At 42.0% G+C, this 23,828-nt stretch overlaps 2 protein-coding genes across 4 annotated transcripts in view; one reads left to right on the forward strand and one right to left on the reverse strand.

The window, feature by feature from the left end:
- The window catches only part of LOC124271169 (neuroglian-like), a 141,363-nt gene that overhangs the window by 60,959 nt on the left and 56,576 nt on the right, over positions 1-23,828 (reverse strand). The window lies entirely within an intron of this gene.
- Positions 153-23,366, forward strand: LOC124271170 (neuroglian-like). 2 transcript variants are annotated; one of them, XM_046706261.1, is made up of 18 exons: positions 153-308; positions 1,112-1,167; positions 4,113-4,164; positions 5,001-5,033; positions 5,761-5,823; positions 6,794-6,957; positions 7,377-7,424; positions 7,806-7,892; positions 8,934-9,023; positions 13,290-13,415; positions 14,242-14,359; positions 14,751-14,871; positions 17,124-17,479; positions 17,976-18,095; positions 19,859-19,967; positions 21,414-21,589; positions 22,160-22,297; positions 22,640-23,366. In XM_046706261.1, the coding sequence occupies exons 1-18, from the start codon at positions 254-256 to the stop codon at positions 22,792-22,794; spliced, it is 2,067 nt and encodes a 688-aa protein (XP_046562217.1). In that variant the 5' UTR covers positions 153-253; the 3' UTR covers positions 22,795-23,366. The 2 variants fall into 2 exon arrangements, with proteins under 2 accessions (XP_046562217.1, XP_046562218.1); XM_046706262.1 differs by lacking the exon at positions 153-308 and adding an exon at positions 596-739.

Consider the following 23,828-nt stretch of genomic DNA (forward strand, 5'->3'; position numbering starts at 1 on the left):
GTGGTAGATGTCTCCCGGATGATGTTACCTATCCCACTTTCACCACAGAGACTTGCTGACATATCTGGACGAAACAGGATGTTTCTGCAATACCGTACAGTTAGATCCGCTTTATGATACATTAATTACAGGGATGGGAATATTAGAAACACCGCAGTGACTTGCATTAACTACTGGTATCTGTCTATATCATACAGGCATATCCTGTCGCTTTAGAATCATTGCGTCTTAGGTCCCCATCTCTTTATCCACAATGAACATGATGAAGGTTCTGGCGGTCGTGCTGCTAGTTTCTGTGTCCACGACTGGTAAGAGAACTGTTTACATGGCATGAGTATGTCTTATTATAGTTTGTACCGGTGTACTGAACACATAACGCAGTATTCGTCACTTGTACGCTGTAACTAGTAATATAAAAACTAAAACGATCTTTCTTTGTACACTTTGTGATTAATCTGTAACTTGCTTCAGGGGTAGGGGGTGAGTGTTTAGAAGCGTTTGTCAAGCCGAAGACCCGGGTTAAACAGTGGTCCACTGTGTGAAGCCTGCTTCTGATGTCCCCGGCCGTGACATTGCTCACTAAGACAGGCGCTGGGTGGTGTGTATGGATGAGAAGGTCTGACGCGCCAGGTTGAGCCGTGTTATAATTCGAATACTGTTGTAAGCGGAGTTAAACCGTCTCACCATACAACACAGTCCATGTCCTACCCTGCTCCGTAATCTGTAATTACGTAATTGGGTGAGTGTGTTAGTTTAGTTTTACGCTGCTTTCAGCAATATCCCAGCAGCATCACGGCGGGGTCACCAGAAATGAGCTTCACACATTGTACCCATGTGAGTAATCGAACTCTGGTCTTCAGCGTGACGAGTGAACGCTGTAACCACAAGGTTACCCCAGCGTACGTTATTTAACATTGTTTATGTTGACGTATCTATTATGGTATCCACATTGTACAGGTTGCTAAGTAAACACCGGTGTATGGCGTTTGCTGCATCCACGTATCAGGTAACATATACATGTTCTCAAGACGAGACCTGGAAAAGGACATTGCTTAACTTCTCTCACAAAACAGTTGATAGCATTACGTTGATGTGTAACAACCTTTTCCAGCCTCCAGTGCCAATATACAAGACTCGCTTCAAAACACCATATCATTTCTGTGTTCGGTAAGTGTAAAATTATATTGATACTTATTCTGATAAAGATTCGACCATAATACTTATGATTTAAAGGATAATTATTTGCATTCTTGTAAGATGATTTTCTTTGTTAACTGCAGTATGTAGTTTCTACCAGGGGCACTTCTGTGACCAACCCACTTTATTTCCTGCGTTTTCCCCTTGTATTCACGAAGCCTTGGTAGGTCGAAATACTTGCAGTTGGTGAAGCAGGGCCAGTTTTGCAAAGTGATCTTAGCGCTACGACTCCATATAGCTGGAACGCTGCTGAGAGCGGCGTTAAACAACAATCAAACAAACAAACTTTGGGCCACGCCGCCATATAGCTGGAACATTGCTGAGAGTGGCGTTAAACAACAAACATTGCTGAGTGCGGCGTTAAACAACAATCAAACTAACAAACTTTGGGCCACGCCGCCATATAGCTGGAACATTGCTGAGAGTGGCGTTAAACAACAAACATTGCTGAGAGTGGCGTTAAACAACAATCAAACTAACAAACTTTGGGCCACGCCGCCATATAGCTGGAACATTGCTGTGTGCGGTGTTAAACAACAATCAAACTAACTAACTTTTGGCCACGCCGCCATATAGCTGGAACATTGCTGTGTGCGGCGTTAAACAACAATCAAACTAACTAACTTTGGGCCACGCCGCCATATAGCTGGAACATTGCTGAGAGTGGCGTTAAACAACAATCAAACTAACTAACTTTGGGCCACGCCGCCATATAGCTGGAACATTGCTGTGTGCGGCGTTAAACAACAATCAAACTAACTAACTTTGGGCCACGCCGCCATATAGCTGGAACATTGCTGAGAGTGGCGTTAAACAACAATCAAACTAACTAACTTTTGGCCACGCCGCCATATAGCTGGAACATTGCTGTGTGCGGCGTTAAACAACAATCAAACTAACTAACTTTTGGCCACGCCGCCATATAGCTGGAACATTGCTGTGTGCGGCGTTAAACAACAATCAAACTAACTAACTTTGGGCCACGCCGTCATATAGCTGGAACATTGCTGTGTGCGGCGTTAAACAACAATCAAACTAACAAACTTTGGGCCACGCCGCCATATAGCTGGAACATTGCTGTGTGCGGCGTTAAACAACAATCAAACTAACTAACTTTGGGCCACGCCGCCATATAGCTGGAACATTGCTGTGTGCGGCGTTAAACAACAATCAAACTAACAAACTTTTGGCCACGCCGCCATATAGCTGGAACATTGCTGTGTGCGGCGTTAAACAACAATCAAACTAACTAACTTTTGGCCACGCCGCCATATAGCTGGAACATTGCTGTGTGCGGCGTTAAACAACAATCAAACTAACTAACTTTGGGCCACGCCGCCATATAGCTGGAACATTGCTGAGAGTGGCGTTAAACAACAATCAAACTAACAAACTTTTGGCCACGCCGCCATATAGCTGGAACATTGCTGTGTGCGGCGTTAAACAACAATCAAACTAACTAACTTTGGGCCACGCCGCCATATAGCTGGAACATTGCTGAGAGTGGCGTTAAACAACAATCAAACTAACAAACTTTTGGCCACGCCACCATATAGCTGGAACATTGCTGTGTGCGGCGTTAAACAACAATCAAACTAACTAACTTTGGGCCACGCCGCCATATAGCTGGAACATTGCTGTGTGCGGCGTTAAACAACAATCAAACTAACTAACTTTGGGCCACGCCGCCATATAGCTGGAACATTGCTGAGAGTGGCGTTAAACAACAATCAAACTAACAAACTTTGGGCCACGCCGCCATATAGCTGGAACATTGCTGTGTGCGGCGTTAAACAACAATCAAACTAACTAACTTTGGGCCACGCCGCCATATAGCTGGAACATTGCTGTGTGCGGCGTTAAACAACAATCAAACTAACAAACTTTGGGCCACGCCGCCATATAGCTGGAACATTGCTGTTTGCGGCGTTAAACAACAATCAAACTAACAAACTTTGGGCCACGCTACCATATAGCTGGAACATTGCTGTGTGCGGCGTTAAACAACAAACATTGCTGTGTGCGGCGTTAAACAACAATCAAACTAACAAACTTTTGGCCACGCCACCATATAGCTGGAACATTGCTGTGTGCGGCGTTAAACAACAAACATTGCTGAGAGTGGCGTTAAACAACAATCAAACTAACAAACTTTGGGCTACGGTCACGGAACGGATACTGGCACTCAAGTGTAATGAGAATTTAGATAGATCACAGCATGACAACTATCCCTGGAACCATATTATAAAGTTGTTAAAGCAGTAAGGTGCAGTATTTGAAATAAAATTGGTTAATAGCATGAAGCAGTTTATGGCTGGTCTTCTATAAAGTCAACAAACATACGTCGCGGGTGCGATATCTTTTATTACAGCTGCTCTCTTTTAACAAGACACACTGAAACACATACTAAATAGCATGTATACTCACCACCGATCTATACATATACAACTCACTTTGTTAGGGATGACATTATCATATCGGCCATGCTTTAAAGACGTGAAGACGATATTATATACAGTAATAAGTATGCTTCATAATAAAATGTTGTCGTAAGAGGCGACTAACGGGATCGGGTGGTCAGGCTCGTTGACTTGCTTGACACATGTCATCGGTTCCTAATAGCGCAGATCGATGCTCATGCTATTGATCACTGGGTTGTCTGGTCCAGACTCGATTATTTACAGACCGCCGCAATATACATGTAGCTGGATTATTGCTGAGTGCGGCGTAAAACTAAACTCACTCACTCACTCATAATAAAATGATAAGTATCCCATAAACCATTCCGAGAACTCACTATGTACAGTGCGAGATCCTTGTTTGTATTCCAAATTCAGCTGTGGTCTCCCATGGGGTGATCAGTCCACCTTGTTTCGTATATTAACACAAACTGGTGGATGTGTTTTGTTTTCTAGACGCCCCGTCAACATGGATTCTTCCAGATCATGTGTCAGTGGTTCAGAATAGGTAGGTGGGATATCCACAGTCTTGTTCCGTCATACAAACACAAGTTGTACTTCCTCTGTTGCACGCCTCCAAGACTTTTAATGAAGCGCTCTGTGTCAACAGGCAAAATGCCAACAGATTACGCACATGAATATGGTATTGGCATGTCGATACCTTGATTGTTTTGTTACTGGACCAGTGCAGATCCGGGTTAGAACTGGTCTTCAGCAACTCAAACTAGTCGTCAGAGGCGACTGACGGGATCGAATGGTCAGGCTCGCTGATATTGTTGACATGTCATCATATCGTATTTCGATGCTCATGATGTTGATCACTGGATTGTCAGGTCTAGACTCGATTATTTACAGACTGCCGCCATAAAGCTGGAATATTGCTGAGTGCGGCGTAAAACAACAAAGCAACCAACACCATCCTCATCACTAATCTTTGTTACTGTTATAATGTGGAAGGCGCTACCAATGGTGTGTTGGTTGTCTGTTTACCAACCCTTTTCACTGTCTGAAGGGAACTGTGTTCTAGTATTTCATTACATGTAACCGCTCCATCCTGATAACGGTCCAAACTGATCGTTTCTGGTAGATAGAGCTACATATTTATCCCAGTAGGCGCGATAGACAAACTTCGAATTGGTATCTAATGAACATAGGCGGGTCCTGAGAGGAGGGTGGGGTGGGGTGGGCTGGGGTGCGCCCCCTTTGTCCTGAAAGTTTATTAAATGACCCATGAAAACGGGTGAGAATGAAGTGTGCACCCCTCCTTTTCTCAAGAGTCTGCACTCCCCAATCTCAAAAAGCTGTATCCGCCCCTGATGAATGTTATTTTTCTTTTGATGACAGTCTCTTCGGGGTCCCTGGCGCGGAGACCATCAGGTGAGCGTCTCTTTCCTCCTCTTTTGGTCATCGAACAAATAATGCATCCCTATTCTTCAGATTGTTTAATATTGACAAATAATGCATCCTTATCTTAGATTGATTAATACTGACAAATAATGCATCCTTATCTTCAGATTAGAAACAACGGGAAGGCAAACACACCATTCTTCTGATCGTACACAAGGGTTCTCAATACATGATCTCTATTTCAGATATATTTTATACATTTCAAGATATCTCCAATTTATTTCAAGATATCTGTATTAAATTGCAAGACATCAGGAACTAAATGGCAGATATCATTAAAAACATGAATTTGTACATATCTTTAAATCCTATTCTCATATCATTAATCCAATTTAAGATATCAGCAATTCTTTTCAAGATATCATAAAACATGCTTCATCGTATCCTTAATTCATTATTTCTTCATAAATATGAAAACGGCTTTCATAGGTCGGGCTCAGTGGTGTGTCAGTGACGGCACAGGATGCTGACAACACTATCAAGCACTGGGTTGTCTGGTCCAAACTCCATTATTTACGGGTCATCGCGATATCGTTGGAAAAGTGACCCGGGGTTAAACACCAATTAAACATGATGTTCTTGACCTGTACACATTACAACAGTAGCACACGTAATCAGTCCGTGTTTGTTCCACTGTACAGGTGTTGTAAGCGTCTTGTGTATTAACTTTAACAATGTGTACTTTAATTGTTTCCAGTGAACCAGGCACCCGTCTTTCGACAACCTTTAAGATTTGCGGTCCTTGAATACTCTCCCATGGGTGAGTACTAATGCACGTATGTTGTTAAGACCATCAAGACCAATTGTTTCATTATCTGTGTAAAAGCCCTTCAGTTGAAAACAGATATAAACAGGTCCATCATGAATACTATTACATTAACCCTTAACTAGAGAAAATGAACTTACTTCTTCATTGAAGAAGATTAGGAACGTTACAAATCTATCTAAGTTGTGTAAGATAATTGTTCAAACCTTGAAGGAATATTTTATGAATGTTTGTACAAATTGTCAGATGTGTTCTGCATCCTATCCGACTGCTGTGAAAACATGTGAATAACACAGCAATAGTGTTCTTCAATACATACAAGTTTCCAAGATGGGCGTTTTAGAAGTTGGAGTGGTGAAGAATGATGATACTTTGTTATGGGATATACAACTTCTTTATTGCGTGTACAAGGCGACGTTTCCACATAGATTCTAATGTCGTCAAGCTTGACAACAACATTAGATTCTATGTGGAAACGTCGCCTTTCACAGAATAAAGAAGTTGTATATCCATGAAAAGTATCATAATTCTACATACATTTTGTATAATTATTACTTGAATTGTACTCTGATGTTGCTGGTAGAGATCTAGATGCAATATTTAAATGTAAATGTTTAACAATATAGTTTAAATGTCTTATCTTCGCACTTATAGTGCTTTTAACATATTGTACCATTTGCCATTGGTGTTTAATAGGCCCAAGACGGCCGGGCGATTGTATTGCTAGACACATAGATAAATATGTTTCTTCTTCTTCTCCTTCTTTAATAAAGAACAGTTCAGACGTGGACCTCATCAGATAACCACCATCACCAGCTCTTATCTATCTTTATTGTATACACTTGTCCTGTTTCTTTAATATTCTTGGCAGAAATCACGTCAAAACATACATGTGACATTTATTTCCTGATATAATGTATGTGAGTCCTGATACTGGAACACTTAATCTCACACTATGCCACAGGCACTATTGTTGGCACCGTGACAGTGGAGGATTCAGACGGTCCCCAGCCCCCAGTGCTGACAGTTAGTAATGGACCGCTTGCCGTGATGGGTGGAGCTCGGGAGACAGAGCCCGGAGTCTTCAGGATCAACCTCGCGACCACGCAGCTCCTTGACAAGGAAACGGTGTGTTTACAGATAGGCTAGCCCCTTCCAGAGTGTTCAGCATTTGATCATATATGTCCATTTAATTGGCGTCTATTTCTAAGTTATAGAGAAGTATGTTGATACAATAACTGTTGTGTACTCGGTGCATGTCAGTTGGGCGCCTGCATACACAACATTGTTGCATAACTGACTAGTGTGATCATTGTCTCCTTAATCTGAGTTTGTTGCAACACGGATACATTTCCTCAAATACCAGGAGTCCAAACAGTAATGCTATCAGTGGTTCAGTCTTTCAGATAGATGGATGAGGTAGACCTTATATGATGTTTCAGAACCTTGTACCAGAGAGATGTCAATAAAGGACAGCGTAATGGAATTCCTTCTTGCTACTAACTCAAGCGTATTATAACCATATTTTTAATGTTTTTGTATTTCAGAGATCAGAGTATACAATGTCCATATTGGTTTCTGATGGCAAGAACCAGGTGGGTCGGTTTCAGTGGATTTACTTGGATCATTGGATTCGGGCAATCCTTTAAAGTGTTCCCACATAACTTGATCACAAAACCAACTTTCGGAAAACTTCCCTATTTGTGTGATGATGACTTTGACAGAATGTGTGATGTTACCTGTTGACGTGGGGCGTTGCTGGTTTGTCTGGCCAAGGATAGGATGACTGCAGCGTAAAATAACGCAACTTCCTTGTCATTTTAGAAGGTTGTCTATTGTGATTAGTAGGCTGGGGGTGAAATGAGCTTAACCAGGCAAGAGAGAGACCCAAAGGATATTGTTTTATCGTTATAACACCATATGTGCCACACCATCTGCAAGAGTGTAGCTATACATACGTTTGTAATGGTTTCCAGAAGAATGCAACTGTCTCCTTAATTGTGATGGACGTCAATGAGCCCCCTGTATTCCAGTCAGTCTTCTACAGAGCATCTGTCAACAGTGTGAGTACTCAGTGTATACCACTTCACTCCCAGGACAATGAGTTAGCTCTATCTCACGAGTATAACGGTGTCTGTTTTGAACTCAGTTTACCTCAAACTGACTGTGTGCATTGTCTAACGTCACACTGACTGTGTGCATTGTCTAACGTCACACTGACTGTGTGTATTGTCTAACATCACACTGACTGTGTATTGTCTAACATCACTCTATATATATTGTCTAACGTCACATGGACTGTGTGCATTGTCTAACGTCATACTGACTGTGTGCATTGTCTAACGTCACACTGACTGTGCATTGTCTAACGTCACACTGACTGTGTGTATTGCCTAACATCACTCTATACATATTGTCTAACGTCACATGGACTGTGTGCATTGTCTAACGTCATACTGACTGTGTGCATTGTCTAACGTCACACTGACTGTGCATTGTCTAACGTCACACTGACTGTGTGTATTGCCTAACATCACTCTATACATATTGTCTAACGTCACATGGACTGTGTGCATTGTCTAACGTCATACTGACTGTGTGCATTGTCTAACGTCACACTGACTGTGCATTGTCTAACGTCACACTGACTGTGTGTATTGTCTAACGTCACTCTATACATATTGTCAAACGTCACATGGACTGTGTGCATTGTCTAACCTCATACTGACTGTGTGTATTGTCTAACCTCAGTGTGTATTGTCTAACGTCACATGGACTGTGTGTATTGTCTAACCTCATACTGACTGTGTGTATTGTCTAACCTCAGTGTGTACTGTTTAACGTCACATGGACTGTGTGTATTGTCTAACTTCATACTGACTGTGTGTATTGTCTAACCTCAGTGTGTATTAACGTCACACTGACTGTGTGCATTGTCTAACGTCACACCGTGTGTGTATTGTCTAACATCACACTGACTGTGTCTATTGTCTAATGTTACAGTTACATTGTCTTTTGACTACCTCCATAAATTAACATTATTCTCCATTGATGTTAGATTATGACATTGTGTTATTTTTATCGACTACTGACCTTGTGTTTAGTCTACTCCCATGGGAACGGTCATCCTGCAGCTACAGGCCACTGACATGGACTCGGGGACAGCAGGTGTTATCGACAGGTACTACATCCAGGTAAGCAGCTACAGGCCACTGACATGGACTCGGGGACAGCAGGTGTTATCGACAGGTACTACATCCAGGTAAGCAGCTACAGGCCACTGACATGGACTCGGGGACAGCAGGTGTTATCGACAGGTACTACATCCAGGTAAGCAGCTACAGGCCACTGACATGGACTCGGGACAGCAGGTGTTATCGACAGGTACTACATCCAGGTAAGCAGCTACAGGCCACTGACATGGACTCGGGGACAGCAGGTGTTATCGACAGGTACTACATCCAGGTAAGCAGCTACAGGCCACTGACATGGACTTGGGGACAGCAGGTGTTATCGACAGGTACTACATCCAGGTAAGCAGCTACAGGCCACTGACATGGACTTGGGGACAGCAGGTGTTATCGACAGGTACTACATCCAGGTAAGCAGCTACAGGCCACTGACATGGACTCGGGGACAGCAGGTGTTATCGACAGGTACTACATCCAGGTAAGCAGCTACAGGCCACTGACATGGACTCGGGGACAGCAGGTGTTATCGACAGGTACTACATCCAGGTAAGCAGCTACAGGCCACTGACATGGACTCGGGGACAGCAGGTGTTATCGACAGGTACTACATCCAGGTAAGCAGCTACAGGCCACTGACATGGACTCGGGGACAGCAGGTGTTATCGACAGGTACTACATCCAGGTAAGCAGCTACAGGCCACTGACATGGACTTGGGGACAGCAGGTGTTATCGACAGGTACTACATCCAGGTAAGCAGCTACAGGCCACTGACATGGACTTGGGGACAGCAGGTGTTATCGACAGGTACTACATCCAGGTAAGCAGTGTCAGTTAATAATGAATTAGAGAACCTGGGATGACAATTTGTAGTGAGTGACTCAGAAATGTTATGCATGTTTTCATATATGGTTAAACCTTGGTAGAGCTGAAGGTATATGATTATATCCTTGTATAGTTCAAGGATTATGGGTATTTTAAGGTATAGCTAAAGGTTTATGGCTATACATTGCCATAGTTCAATGACTATGGTTATAACCTGGTATAGCCCAAGATGTATGGTTTTACCGTACAACTAAAGTTATATGTTTATACCATCAAGCTCAAGGTATATGGTTACACACTGGCATAGCTCAAGGTGTATAGTTATAATGTATAGCTCATGATGTATGGTTTCACCATCTAGCTCAAGGTATATGGTTACACACTGGCATAGCTCAAGGTGTATAGTTATAATGTATAGCTCATGATGTATGGTTTTACCATCTAGTTCAAGGTATATGGTTACACACTGGCATAGCTCAAGGTGTATAGTTATAATGTATAGCTCATGATGTATAGTTTTACCATCAAGCTCAAGGTATATGGTTACACACTGGCATAGCTCAAGGTGTATAGTTATAATGTATAGCTCATGATGTATGGTTTTACCATCTAGCTCAAGGTATATGGTTACACACTGGCATAGCTCAAGGTGTATAGTTATAATGTATAGCTCATGATGTATGGTTTTACCATCAAGCTCAAGGTATATGGTTACACACTGGCATAGCTCAAGGTGTATAGTTATAATGTATAGCTCATGATGTATGGTTTTACCATCAAGCTCAAGGTATATGGTTACACACTGGCATAGCTCAAGGTGTATAGTTATAATGTATAGCTCATGATGTATGGTTTTACCATCTAGCTCAAGGTATATGGTTACACACTGGCATAGCTCAAGGTGTATAGTTATAATGTATAGCTCATGATGTATGGTTTTACCATCTAGCTCAAGGTATATGGTTACACACTGGCATAGCTCAAGGTGTATAGTTATAATGTATAGCTCATGATGTATGGTTTTACCATCAAGCTCAAGGTATATGGTTACACACTGGCATAGCTCAAGGTGTATAGTTATAATGTATAGCTCATGATGTATGGTTTTACCATCTAGCTCAAGGTATATGGTTACACACTGGCATAGCTCAAGGTGTATAGTTATAATGTATAGCTCATGATGTATGGTTTACCACCATCAAGTATATGGTTCAAGGTATATGGTTACACACTGGCATAGCTCAAGGTGTATAGTTATAATGTATAGCCTATATGATGTGTATGGTTTTACCATCAAGCTCAAGGTATATGGTTACACACTGGCATAGCTCAAGGTGTATAGTTATAATGTATAGCTCATGATGTATGGTTTTACCATCTAGCTCAAGGTATATGGTTACACACTGGCATAGCTCAAGGTGTATAGTTATAATGTATAGCTCATGATGTATGGTTTTACCATCTAGCTCAAGGTATATGGTTACACTGGCATAGCTCAAGGTGTATAGTTATAATGTATAATGTTTTACCCATAGCTCAAGGTATATGGTTATACACTGGCATAGCTCAAGGTGTATAGTTATATGTATAGCTATGATGTATGGTTTACCATCAAGCTCAAGGTATATGGTTACACTGGCATAGCTCAAGGTGTATAGTTATAATGTATAGCTCATGATGTATGGTTTCACCATCTAGCTCAAGGTATATGGTTACACACTGGCATAGCTCAAGGTGTATAGTTATAATGTATAGCTCATGATGTATGGTTTGACCATCAAGCTCAAGGTATATGGTTACACACTGGCATAGCTCAAGGTGCATAGTTATAATGTATAGCTCATGATGTATGGTTTGACCATCAAGCTCAAGGTATATATGGTTACACACAGCTCAAGGTGTATAGTTATAATGTATAGCTCATGATGTATGGTTTGACCATCAAGCTCAAGGTATATATGGTTACACACAGCTCAAGGTGTATAGTTATAATGTATAACTCAAGATAAATGATTATATCCTCAAATGGCTCAATGTATATGGTTACACCCTGGTATAGCTCAAGGTATATGGTTATACCCTAGATTAGCTCTAGGTGTATGGTTATACTCTGGTATAGCTCAAGGTATATGGTTATGCCCTTGTATAGCTCAATGTATTCCGTGAAAACCTGGTATAGCTCAAGGTATATGGTTATACCCTGGCATAGTTGAAAGTATATGGCTATACCCTGGTATAGCTCTAGGTGTATGGTTATAACCCTGGCATAGCTCAAGGTATATGGTTATACTCTGGTATAGCTCAAGGTATTCCGTGATACCCTGGTATAGCTCAAGGTATATAGTTATACCCTGGCAAAGGTGAAGGTATATGGTTATACCCTGGTATAGCTCAAGGTATTCCGTGATAACCTGGTATAGCTCAAGGTACATGTATATGGTTATACCCTGGTATAGCTCAAGGTATTCCGTGATACCCTGGTATAGCTCAAGGAAGATGGTTATACCCTGGCATAGCTCAAGGTATATGGTTATACTCTGGTATAGTTCAAGGTATTCCGTGATACCCTGGCATAGCTCAAGGTATATGGTTATACTCTGGTATAGCTCAAGGTATGCCGTGATACACTGGTATAGCTCAAGTTAGATGGTTATACCCTGGCATAGTTGAAGGTATATGGTTATACCCCAGTATAGCTCCATGTGTATGGTTATACCCTGGTATAGCTCAAGGTATATAGTTATGCCCTGGTAAGCTAAAGGCATATGGTTATACCCTGGCAAAGGTGAAGGTATATGGTTATACCCTGGTATAGCTCAAGGTATTCCGTGATAACCTGGTATAGCTCAAGGTACATGTATATGGTTATACCCTGGTATAGCTCAAGGTATTCCGTGATACCCTGGCATAGCTCAAGGTATATGGTTATACTCTGGTATAGCTCAAGGTATTCTGGTATAGCTCAAGGTATGCCGTGATACACTGGTATAGCTCAAGGTAGATGGTTATACCCTGGCATAGTTGAAGGTATATGGTTATACCCAGTATAGCTCTATGTGTATGGTTATACCCTGGTATAGCTCAAGGTATATGGTTATACACTGGTATAGCTCAAGGTATATGTAATACACTGGTATAGCTCAAGGTATATGGTTATACACTGGTATAGCTCAAGGTATATGGTTATACACTGGTATAGCTCAAGGTATATGGTTATACCCTGGCATAGTTGAAGGTGTATGATTATACCCTGGTATAGCTCAATGTGTACAGTTATCAGTTGATATACCCCAAGGTATATGGTTATACCATTGTATAGCTGATGGTATATTGTTGTACCGTATAGCTCAAGGTTTATGAATATGGTCTGGTATAGCTGATGGTATATGGTTATATCCTGGTATAGTTTTATTTTGACCTTCAAGATACTTCACTTTCTCCTTCAGAGCAGCCACATCTTAATCCAGAATCACTTTGCCATCGTCCCTCCTGCCTCTGGGCGCCTTGTTCTGATCCAGCCATTCTCGCCAGTGACCAGAAGTAAAACACTGGAATTTACAGTAGGGGCAAGGGTATGTGAGCATTGAACAGTAGCTTCAGAGTGAAGACCTAGCGTGTGTGTAGTGCAGGACATCACCTATATTGCCTTAAATGCAATTTTTCCACCAGTGATGTTAGCCGAATGAAGCAACTGGAAACCAAGAAACGAGGTGCAACGGAGTAGTTTACTGTAGGAGGTTGTACGAGGCGATGACAACTGACATGCATCGTGACGTCGGTTACCATGGCAGTGACGTCATTAGTGTGACGTCATGCAAATATTGTACTACAGTACAAAACTCTTCCGCAACCTCTTTATGAAACCGGTTTCGGTTTGAAACCAAAAACATAACAAAAATACGCTATTTTGTCAATTTAAATGCATGTAAGACGTGGGTAATAAATAAAATACCTCACTCGGTCTCATTACATACAAATTATACGAAACTCGTGACCTTCCTATGTTATCTGACCTCGCTTTCGCTCGGTCAGATACCATAGGAAGGACACTCGTTTCGTATATTCGTATGTAATGAGACCTCGTGTAGTATTCTCTATGTATGTACCAAACAAACAAACCATGTTATTTACTCAGTGTTTCATAAGATCAATCACACATCACAAAGGAATGATGTAGTACATGTGGAATCACGCCAGACATGATGTAAGTAAACAAGAAAGTACACCAGAGAAACGTTGCAACGTCACAGTTGAGTACCAAACATACTCAATGACGTTTGTGACTTGGAAGTCATAATCAAAACTTTTTAATGATCACAAAACACCAGATGAGTACTTTGTTTTGGATGTCAAGAAATTACTAAGTCAGAGACTGAAACATGGATGTACTTTTGTCAGGATGCACGGGGGATGAGAGGCTTTACACACGTCAGGGTGATGGTCATTGCTGATGTGGCTACAACCACCACTACCACCACCACCACCACCACCACCACCACCACCTCACCCAGTATAGGTGAGCATGATATAATGACACACTGTACAATGCCATCAGGTCATAAGGCAGATTGGTCGAGGTATGGTTTTTAACTGTATTTGAAGCCCGAAAACTGGATGATGTTTCAGGGCATATATATCATTTGCTTGCTAAACATCAGATATTGTATTTGGTATCGATTTGTGGATACTGCTGTTGACAATATAGGAAAACCTCTTAGATAATGGTTGTAGCCCGTTAACATGTCACAGGCTGGATGTGTTTAGCAAAAACATAGATGGTAGGTTTGGAAAGATTAATCCTCATTTTTTTTATCTCTATGCACACTCACTGCTCAGCGACATAGGTGACATTGTTCAACATTTGGATGGCTAGTAGGATATGTCCACATTGAAATTTCTTATTGTAGTTCCACGACCTCCCAAGATAATGGCCACCAGCTCGGATATTCATCAACAAATATACTTTTTTGAATTCAAGCATAGGGTCCTGCAGCTAGACTGTGAGGCTGATGGCTACCCACAACCAAGGTCAGACAAACAAATATGGAGTATCTGTGTCGAGTATATGTCAATTACTATGGGCTGCAGAAGCAGTATATCTCAAATATGTCATATTGTATTGTTATCCTGTCTGCAGAGGCAGTCATGTTGTATTGTATATACTGGCTGCAGGGGCAATATATCTCAAGTATGTCATATTGTATTGTTTATACTGGCTGCAGAGCCAGTAGAGGGCAAACATGTCATGCCACATTTTTATGATGTTACAGAGCTAGTGAAGGGCAAATAATAATAATAATAATAAGAGTACTTTTATTGCACTTCATCAACATCACTCAGGTTCATGCTCTAAGCGCATACTGAATTTTCACAATGGCTGCAGAGCCAGGAAAGAGCAAATATACTATCCAAAAAATGAAACGCATCATGAAAATAGCAATTTCATGTAGCAATGAATTAAAACGTGATTCATTTTGCAAAAGGTTTTGCTCTGTTTATGAGTCCTATGATGTTTATGTTTTGAAACATCACAACAAAACGCACCATCCGTAAAATACCCGTATTTAACAGCATGATTTTCAATTTCGGCGTGTAGTGTCACAGAATACACAATTCACATGTAATGCACGTGAAAGTTGGGGATCAGATAGTCTCAATGATGGGTATAAAAGGTTGATCTCTGTCTGTCGATTATTCACTGTATTTGGAATATTGTTGACGAACGCAAAATGCCACGTCTAAGCGAAGCCAACCGTCATATCGCCATTGGTTTGCTTGAAGCTGGCCAGTCTCAACGTGCAGTTACCCGACGCATGAGAGATATCGCCGGCAGAATGCGGTAGCAGATGCCCCTCGTAGTGGGCGACGTCGAGCGACCACTACGGCGCAGGATCGCTACATCCGGGTACATCACCTGCGTCATCGAACAGCTACGGCGACCAGTACCGCTCGACAAATACCCGGATTGAGGAGGCTTTCTGCACAGACCGTCAGGAACAGGTTGAGATAGGCTGGTTTACGTGCCAGAAGACCTTATTTTGGCCCTGTGCTTCGACAACAACATCGTTGACATCGAGTTCAATGGTGCACCAACGATGATCCAGGGCAACCTGACAGCTCAACGGTACTGCGACTAAAAAACTACGCCCACACCTCCTTCCAATCATTGATCGCCAGAGGGAGTTGTGTCAACAGGACAATGCCAGGCCCCACACAGCACGTCACACTAGAGACTTTCTCCAGAACCACAACATCAATGTGCTCCCCTGGCCCTGAAGATAACCGGACTTAAACCCGATCGAACATCTGTGGGATGCCCTGGACAGACGGGTGTGACGCCGTAACCCTCAGCCCCAGGCACTTCAGCAACTCGCACAGGCACTACAGGCAGAGTGGGCTGCGATTGGGCAACACGAGATTCTGAGACTTATTCGTTTGATGCCGAGGCGATGCCGTGCAGTTCTGGATGCCCACGGTGGTCACACGAGGTATTGACTTCAGCGCCACCACACGTCTCCATGTGACACTCAAACTGACTTTCCTCGAGTTGGTGCCAGAGACGGATAAGTCTGCATTCCCAGTGTGCAATTTCACTTTATTTCATTGACTCATAAAGTCTACAAGATGTTTCAAAATAAACATAAAAATACAGTTGAAATTCCTATATGCGTTTCTTTTTTTGGAGAGTATATGTCATACCATCTGACTACTGGCGGTATCCGAACATGTGATGTTTTAGGGGCAGAACTGTACACATTACTTGATTGTTGGATTGTACCTGATGCCACATGATTCTGTTGGATTATGACATCTGGCTGTCATGCCATATCTAAAACATTGAAGGAACAATGTCGTATCAGCTATTGTCTGTCAACAGCGTCCACTAAATATACACTCCATAGTGATTCCGGGCTAGCGTCGGTCCCTAACAATGGATGGTCAGTCTCGGTAATGTGCTTTATATAGAGTGATTGCACCAGACGGTATAGATCATTGCTCATGATATTGAAGCTTGTCTAGTCTACACTCGACTATTTTTACAGGTATATAGCTGGAACACTGGTGGCCGCTGTGTTTGATAATACAATTAACATGGATTAGAATGCGTATGAGTAAAAAAAGAGGAAAATGAGCCAGGGTGTTGGGGGCCGTAGGATCATGCCAGATCATGATCTCATCCCTGGTTTTAATACAAACTTATAGGTGGGGAATCTTATTCATATTGTTGCTAATAAATCTCATGATACTTTAAAGCTAGAACTTTTTACTAACAATTTCAGTTACATTTGGGAGAAAAATGGCAGACCGCTTGTTTTGGGTGAGAACATGTCACTCAACAATGGAGCCCTCGTCATGTCAGGACCAACAGCAGGAGATAGTGGTGCTTACCGCTGCTTTGCAAGGAATGTGTTTGGCACCAGCGTCAGCTCCACATTTCATCTCATGGTTCGTCGTCTCGGAGATTTCTCTAATATTCCTAGAGATGAGGTGACCGCAGTTGTTGGGGAACAACTGTCCCTTGAATGTCTGGTGCCCCCTTACTCGTCCGAATATATTCAGATTGACTGGGAATATAAGGACAAGTATTCATTTAAGCCTTTCGTGCTAACCAAACGCATTGTGCAGGATTCACGTGGTAAGTTTTATTTGAATAAACACATATCTCATGTGAACCTTCGTAGGGCAGTGGGGCGGTGAGGTAGCCTAGTGGTTAAAGCGTTGGCTCGTCACGCCGAAGACCCAGGTTCAAATCCCCACGTGGGTACAATGTGTGAAGCCCATTTCTGGTGTCCCCCGCCGTGATGTTGCTGGAATATTGCTAAAAGCGGCGACAAACCAAACTCAGTCAGTCAGTCAGTCGTAGGGCAGTAGGTTTCCTTGTGGGTAAAGTGTTTGTGTGCCTCACATCAAGATTCTGGGTTCAATTCCACAAAAGGGTAAATTTTCAATCGCTCTAATTGCTAGAAGCAATTTAATACTATACCTACATCATGCATCATTTGGAGCTGAACACCTCTCCTTGTTTCAATCATAGACAATATATTTTAAGGGTTGTACTACTGCATGGGTTGCTCTGTATGTCATTCCATATCTAAGATCTAAGGGTGATAAGCCCCATCTTTTGCTTTTAGGGTCTCTGATATTCCGGAGTGTTCGGGAGGGAGACTTTCCTCGAGTTTTCCGCTGTCGTGCCTCCATAGACCCGGGTGTGTCAGATACCAGCACCGACATCAGAGTCAGAATTAGACCAGGTATGTCATCCAAAATACCTGTCAGAATTAGACCAGGTATGTCACCCAAAATACCTGTCAGAATAAGACCAGGTATGTCACCCAAAATACCTGTCAGAATTAGACCAGGTATGTCACCCAAAATACCTGTCAGAATTAGACCAGGCATGTCACCCAAAATACCTGTCAGAATTAGACCAGGTATGTCAACAAACATACCAGTCAGAACAAGTCCAGGCATGTCACCCACAATACCTGTCAGAATTAGACCAGGTATGTCACCCAAAATACCTGTCAGAATTAGACCAGGTATGTCACCCAAAATACCTGTCAGAAATAGACCAGGTATGTCACCCAAAATACCTGTCAGAATTAGACCAGGTATGTCACCCAAAATACCTGTCAGAATAAGACCAGGTATGTCACCCAAAATACCTGTCAGAAGTAGACCAGGTATGTCACCCAAAATACCTGTCAGAATTAGACCAGGTATGTCACCCAAAATACCTGTCAGAATTAGATTAGGCATGTCACCCAAAATACCTGTCAGAATTAGACCAGGTATGTCAACAAACATACCAGTCAGAACAAGTCCAGGCATGTCACCCACAATACCTGTCAGAATTAGACCAGGTATGTCACCCAAAATACCTGTCAGAAATAGACCAGGTATGTCACCCAAAATACCTGTCAGAATTAGACCAGGTATGTCACCCAAAATACCTGCCAGAATTAGACCAGGTATGTCACCCAAAATACCTGTCAGAATTAGACCAGGTATGTCACCGAAATTACCAGTCAGAATTAGACCAGGTATGTCATCCAAAATACCTGTCAGAATTAGACCAGGTATGTCACCCAAAATACCTGTCAGAATTAGACCAGGTATGTCATCCAAAATACCTGTCAGAATTAGACCAGGTATGTCATCCAAAATACCTGTCAGAATAAGACCAGGTATGTCAACCAAAATACCTGTCAGAATTAGACCAGGTATGTCACCCAAAATACCTGTCAGAAATAGACCAGGTATGTCACCCAAATACCTGTCAGAATTAGACCAGGTATGTCACCCAAAATACCTGTCAGAAATAGACCAGGTATGTCACCGAAATTACCTGTCAGAATTAGACCAGGTATGTGATCCAAAATACCTGTCAGAATTAGACCAGGTATGTCACCCAAAATACCTGTCAGAATTAGACCAGGTATGTCATCCAAAATACCTGTCAGAATTAGACCAGGTATGTCATCCAAAATACCTGTCAGAATAAGACCAGGTATGTCACCCAAAATACCTGTCAGAATTAGACCAGGTATGTCACCCAAAATACCTGTCAGAATTAGACCAGGCATGTCACCCAAATACCTGTCAGAATTAGACCAGGTATGTCATCCAAAATACCTGTCAGAATTAGACCAGGTATGTCACCGAAATTACCTGTCAGAATTAGACCAGGTATGTCATCCAAAATACCTGTCAGAATTAGACCAGGTATGTCACCCAAAATACCTGTCAGAATTAGACCAGGTATGTCACCCAAAATACCTGTCAGAATTAGACCAGGTACGTCAACAAACATAACAGTCAGAACAAGTCCAGGCATTGCGTCCCAATGTCATCTTCATGACTATGAAGTTGCAGCCTGTTCCATAACCTTTAACATTATTTAGGTTGTGGAGGTAGAGGTACAGAATAGGTTCCCAAGTTGGTGTATGTCATGCTATACTGATATTTGTTCAGGTTAACATGTCTAGTTCATATCTGTGATGCCATTTTTCAGGTGTTGAAGGAAGTCGTGGGAAACTCCCATACCTGATATACTCCAGTGCAAACCATGTGACCGCTGTGGCGGGACAACCACTGACCATGTACTGTATATATGGTGGAAGGTACAGTCATCATGTCAGTCTTAGGGGGCCTTTGTTTGTGATATACTCCAGTGAGAATCACGGGCCATGTTCTGTATATATGGTGGAAGGTAGAGTCATCATGTCAGTCTAAGGGGGCCTTTTTTTGTGATATACTCCAGTGAGAATCACGGGCCATGTTCTGTATATATGGTTGAAGGTACAGTCATCATGTCAGTCTTAGGGGGCCTTTGTTTGTGATATACTCCAGTGAGAATCACGAGCCATGTTCTGTATATATGGTGGAAGGTACAGTCACCATGTCAGTCTTAGGGGGCCTTTGTTTGTGATATACTCCAGTGAGAATCACGGGCCATGTTCTGTATATATGGTGGAAGGTACAGTCATCATGTCAGTCTTAGGGGGCCTTTGTTTGTGATATACTCCAGTGAGAATCAACGGCCATGTTCTGTATATATGGTGGAAGGTAGAGTCATCATGTCAGTCTAAGGGGCCTTTTGTGATATACTCCAGTGAGAATCACGGGCCATGTTCTGTATATATGGTTGAAGGTACAGTCATCATGTCAGTCTTAGGGGGCCTTGTTGATATACTCCAGTGAGAATCACGAGCCATGTTCTGTATATATGGTGGAAGGTACAGTCACCATGTCAGTCTTAGGGGGCCTTTGTTTGTGATATACTCCAGTGAGAATCACGGGCCATGTTCTGTATATATGGTGGAAGGTACAGTCATCATGTCAGTCTTAGGGGGCCTTTGTTTGAGATATACTCCAGTGAGAATCACGAGCCATGTTCTGTATATATGGTGGAAGGTACAGTCACCATGTCAGTCTTAGGGGGCCTTTGTTTGTGATATACTCCAGTGAGAATCACGGGCCATGTTCTGTATATATGGTGGAAGGTACAGTCACCATGTCAGTCTTAGGGGGCCTTTGTTTGTGATATACTCCAGTGGGAATCACGGGCCATGTTCTGTATATATGGTGGAAGGTACAGTCATCATGTCAGTCTCAGGGGGCCTTTGTTTGTGATATACTCCAGTTAGAATCACGGGCCATGTTCTGTATATATGGTGGAAGGTACAGTCATCATGTCGGTCTCAGGGGGCCTTTGTTTGTGATATACTCCAGTGAGAATCACGGGCCATGTTCTGTATATATGGTGGAAGGTACAGTAATCATGTTCATTGGGCCCATTGTGTGTAGTCTCTGTAGTATGTAGTTACATCCTCATGAACAGTGTCACCATATCTTTTTACTTTGTGAGAGAATGAACACTTTTCGATTATCAAGCACATCAGTGAATATTAGCACTAAGTATTGTGAAAATATTACATCTTAGAAACCCTTGTTGTTTCAAGGAAGTTGTTCCACATTTGAATGTTTACTAAATATCTGTACCACACAATCTTTACTTCAACCAATGTACAACATGCACTAAGTCCTTGAACATTGACCTTGTACAGACCTGTACCCAGTCAGTCCTGGACAACGAGAGCGGGGAACAGATCGACCGTGGACAATACAGGGCACACTGAGTTTCACATAGCTTCTGTGAGGTCAGAGGATGCTGGCACATACAACTGCTCAGCATCCAACAGACTGGGCCTCAAACAAACAAACTTTGAAGTAAGCATTGAAGGTAAGCTACAGTCCTTTGCTCTTCTTACCCCTCAAACATTGTTTGTACAGTCACATTTCAGAGTGTTTAGGTATATCTACACACTGGCTTACACAAGTTTATTGATTGTAATTGTACATACTGCTGGCTCATGGGTTATGAAGGGTACTACATTACTGTGCCCTGATCAAAAGCAGATAACTGAAATATACCTTAACTAGTATGCCACTTTATAGAGAAGGGTGCTGTTGTACAAAGCAATTTTAGTGCTACAGTGATTGTAGCTCCCATACCAAACATAGACTTACAGTGGAATAAAACAACACCTCCCAGATGAATCAATTAAATGGTGAGGAAAACAGTTCCTGCTGACAGGAAGATTTTCTGCATGATTAAAATTACGAAAATAACTAGTCCTTCCAACACCCATTTCTCATACCATTTTGAAGTACTAGTAAATTGAAAAAAATACATAAAATTGTATTTTGTGACCTGCTGAATTTTATTTCTGGACCTATACCACATAAACCAGTAAAATAAAAGTCCAGGCTTATTATATCGCTGACAAGAATTTTTCAAACTGTTCCACAGAAAGAGCACGATTTACATCCAAGTTTGAGGATCAGAGGCTGACACAGCTGTCTGGAGGAGTAGCTATATTCCAGTGTTCGGCCTATGGAAATCCCAGGCCTCGGATTGACTGGATCATTAACGGCCAACAATGGCACAGTAAGTACCTATACAGCACACATCTACCCAGGCTGATCGTTACAGAAGAGGCCTTTACTGATGCGGCAGTTCTGTGTTCTGTGGCAGAAATATATGTTCACTTTACAAATCTACTGGTATCACACAAATTACTTGGAAGTTAACGAGAAATTGTTTTCAAACAAAGAAATTAAAATATCAGTCAAATATTCAATTTAAGATACCCAGTAACTGATTTGGTCTTAAAGCTCTTCAGCGAAGACAATGTTTTGAAAGATTTGGAATGAAACTCAACCAAAAACTAACTAAAAAAGAATTTATCAGTTCTGCCAGTCTACTGACAGCCATGTTGGAATATTTCAGACAGTACTTCAGCTGCTGCAGTGAGAGAAAAGCGTGTGCAGATTCTCCAGGACACACTGATGGTGTCTGGTGCAAGGCCAGGAGACCAGATGGTGGTCGGCTGTATGGCCTTTAACAACCACGCCTCCATCTACCAGGAAGCACGGCTCATCTGATCCGTGTAAACTGTGCATGGATGCCGACAGTTCATTCTCAATAAGATCTAGGTCATTGTGATGCATGTCACCTTAGAGATCCGGCAGTGACAGTTATTGCTGAGTAAGATTGACTGACATAGTAAGAGCTCAGTGATGATCAAATCCCAACTGTGACTTGACAGATTGTTGCTCACATCGTCTGTCGGTCTGGATGGTGTAGTACCAGTTCAGTTGTGTCAGTTCATGACTGGTTTCCATGGTAACAGCTGTAATATTAGTGATGAGGATGTTGTTGGTTGGTTTGTTGCCTCACTCAGCAGTATTCCAGCTATATGGCAGCAGTCTGGAAATAATCAAGGCTAGACCAGACAATACAGTGATCAACAGCATGAGCATCAATTTATGCAATAATTATGCCAACCAACTCAGCAAGCCTGACCGCTTGATCCCATTAGTGGCCTCTTACAAAAAGAATGGATTGCTGAAGATCAATTCTAATCCAGATCTTCACAGGATGATGAAAATGTAACACACACTCGCAATGACAAGTTCATTAATCATGGGAGGACATAAAGTGTATTGTTACTCTAGTTTCTAGTTGGCTTATCTGTTCTGAAAATTATGATACAATTCTACATCAACCAACACAGGGGTGGAAATAACCCACTGCCCGATGTCCGAGTTTTTTTCTGTCGGGCGAGCAAGTTTGTATATCACACTGTACCGGTGTCCAGGTGACTTTCCAATGTTAATTATGTTGTTTATTTAAAAAATCAACAAGAAAACGGACGGTCTAGTGGAACAATTATCAGGGCAAGTGATTTTACATGTGCCACTATATTATAAGTTATTTCCACCCCTGCAACACCTCAGCCAACACCCATCACAAGATACAGAGAGAAACCAATGACTGCTACTTCCTGATTGTAAATATCATGGCAAGTTCAGCTCTTTTAATGTTACATCATCTATGGAACATGCTTAGACTTGAACACATCCAGCTTACAGGTGATACCTCTTGAACACATCCAACTTACAGGTGATACCTCTTG

This window comes from Haliotis rubra, unplaced genomic scaffold (assembly GCF_003918875.1).
Source record: "Haliotis rubra isolate DU_JTF1 unplaced genomic scaffold, ASM391887v1 Scf158, whole genome shotgun sequence".
Taxonomy (NCBI): domain Eukaryota; kingdom Metazoa; phylum Mollusca; class Gastropoda; order Lepetellida; family Haliotidae; genus Haliotis; species Haliotis rubra.

What these genes read in the sequence shown, in the direction of transcription:
- LOC124271170 (XM_046706261.1), top strand. Translation starts at nt 254, where the DNA reads ATGAACATGATGAAGGTTCTGGCGGTCGTGCTGCTAGTTTCTGTGTCC. An exon ending in GTGTCAGTGGTTCAGAATAG is followed by an intron (nt 4,165 to 5,000) that starts GTAGGTGGGATA and finishes TTTTGATGACAG; the next exon opens with TCTCTTCGGGGTCCCTGGCG. An exon ending in ACAGAGCATCTGTCAACAGT is followed by an intron (nt 7,893 to 8,933) that starts GTGAGTACTCAG and finishes CCTTGTGTTTAG; the next exon opens with TCTACTCCCATGGGAACGGT.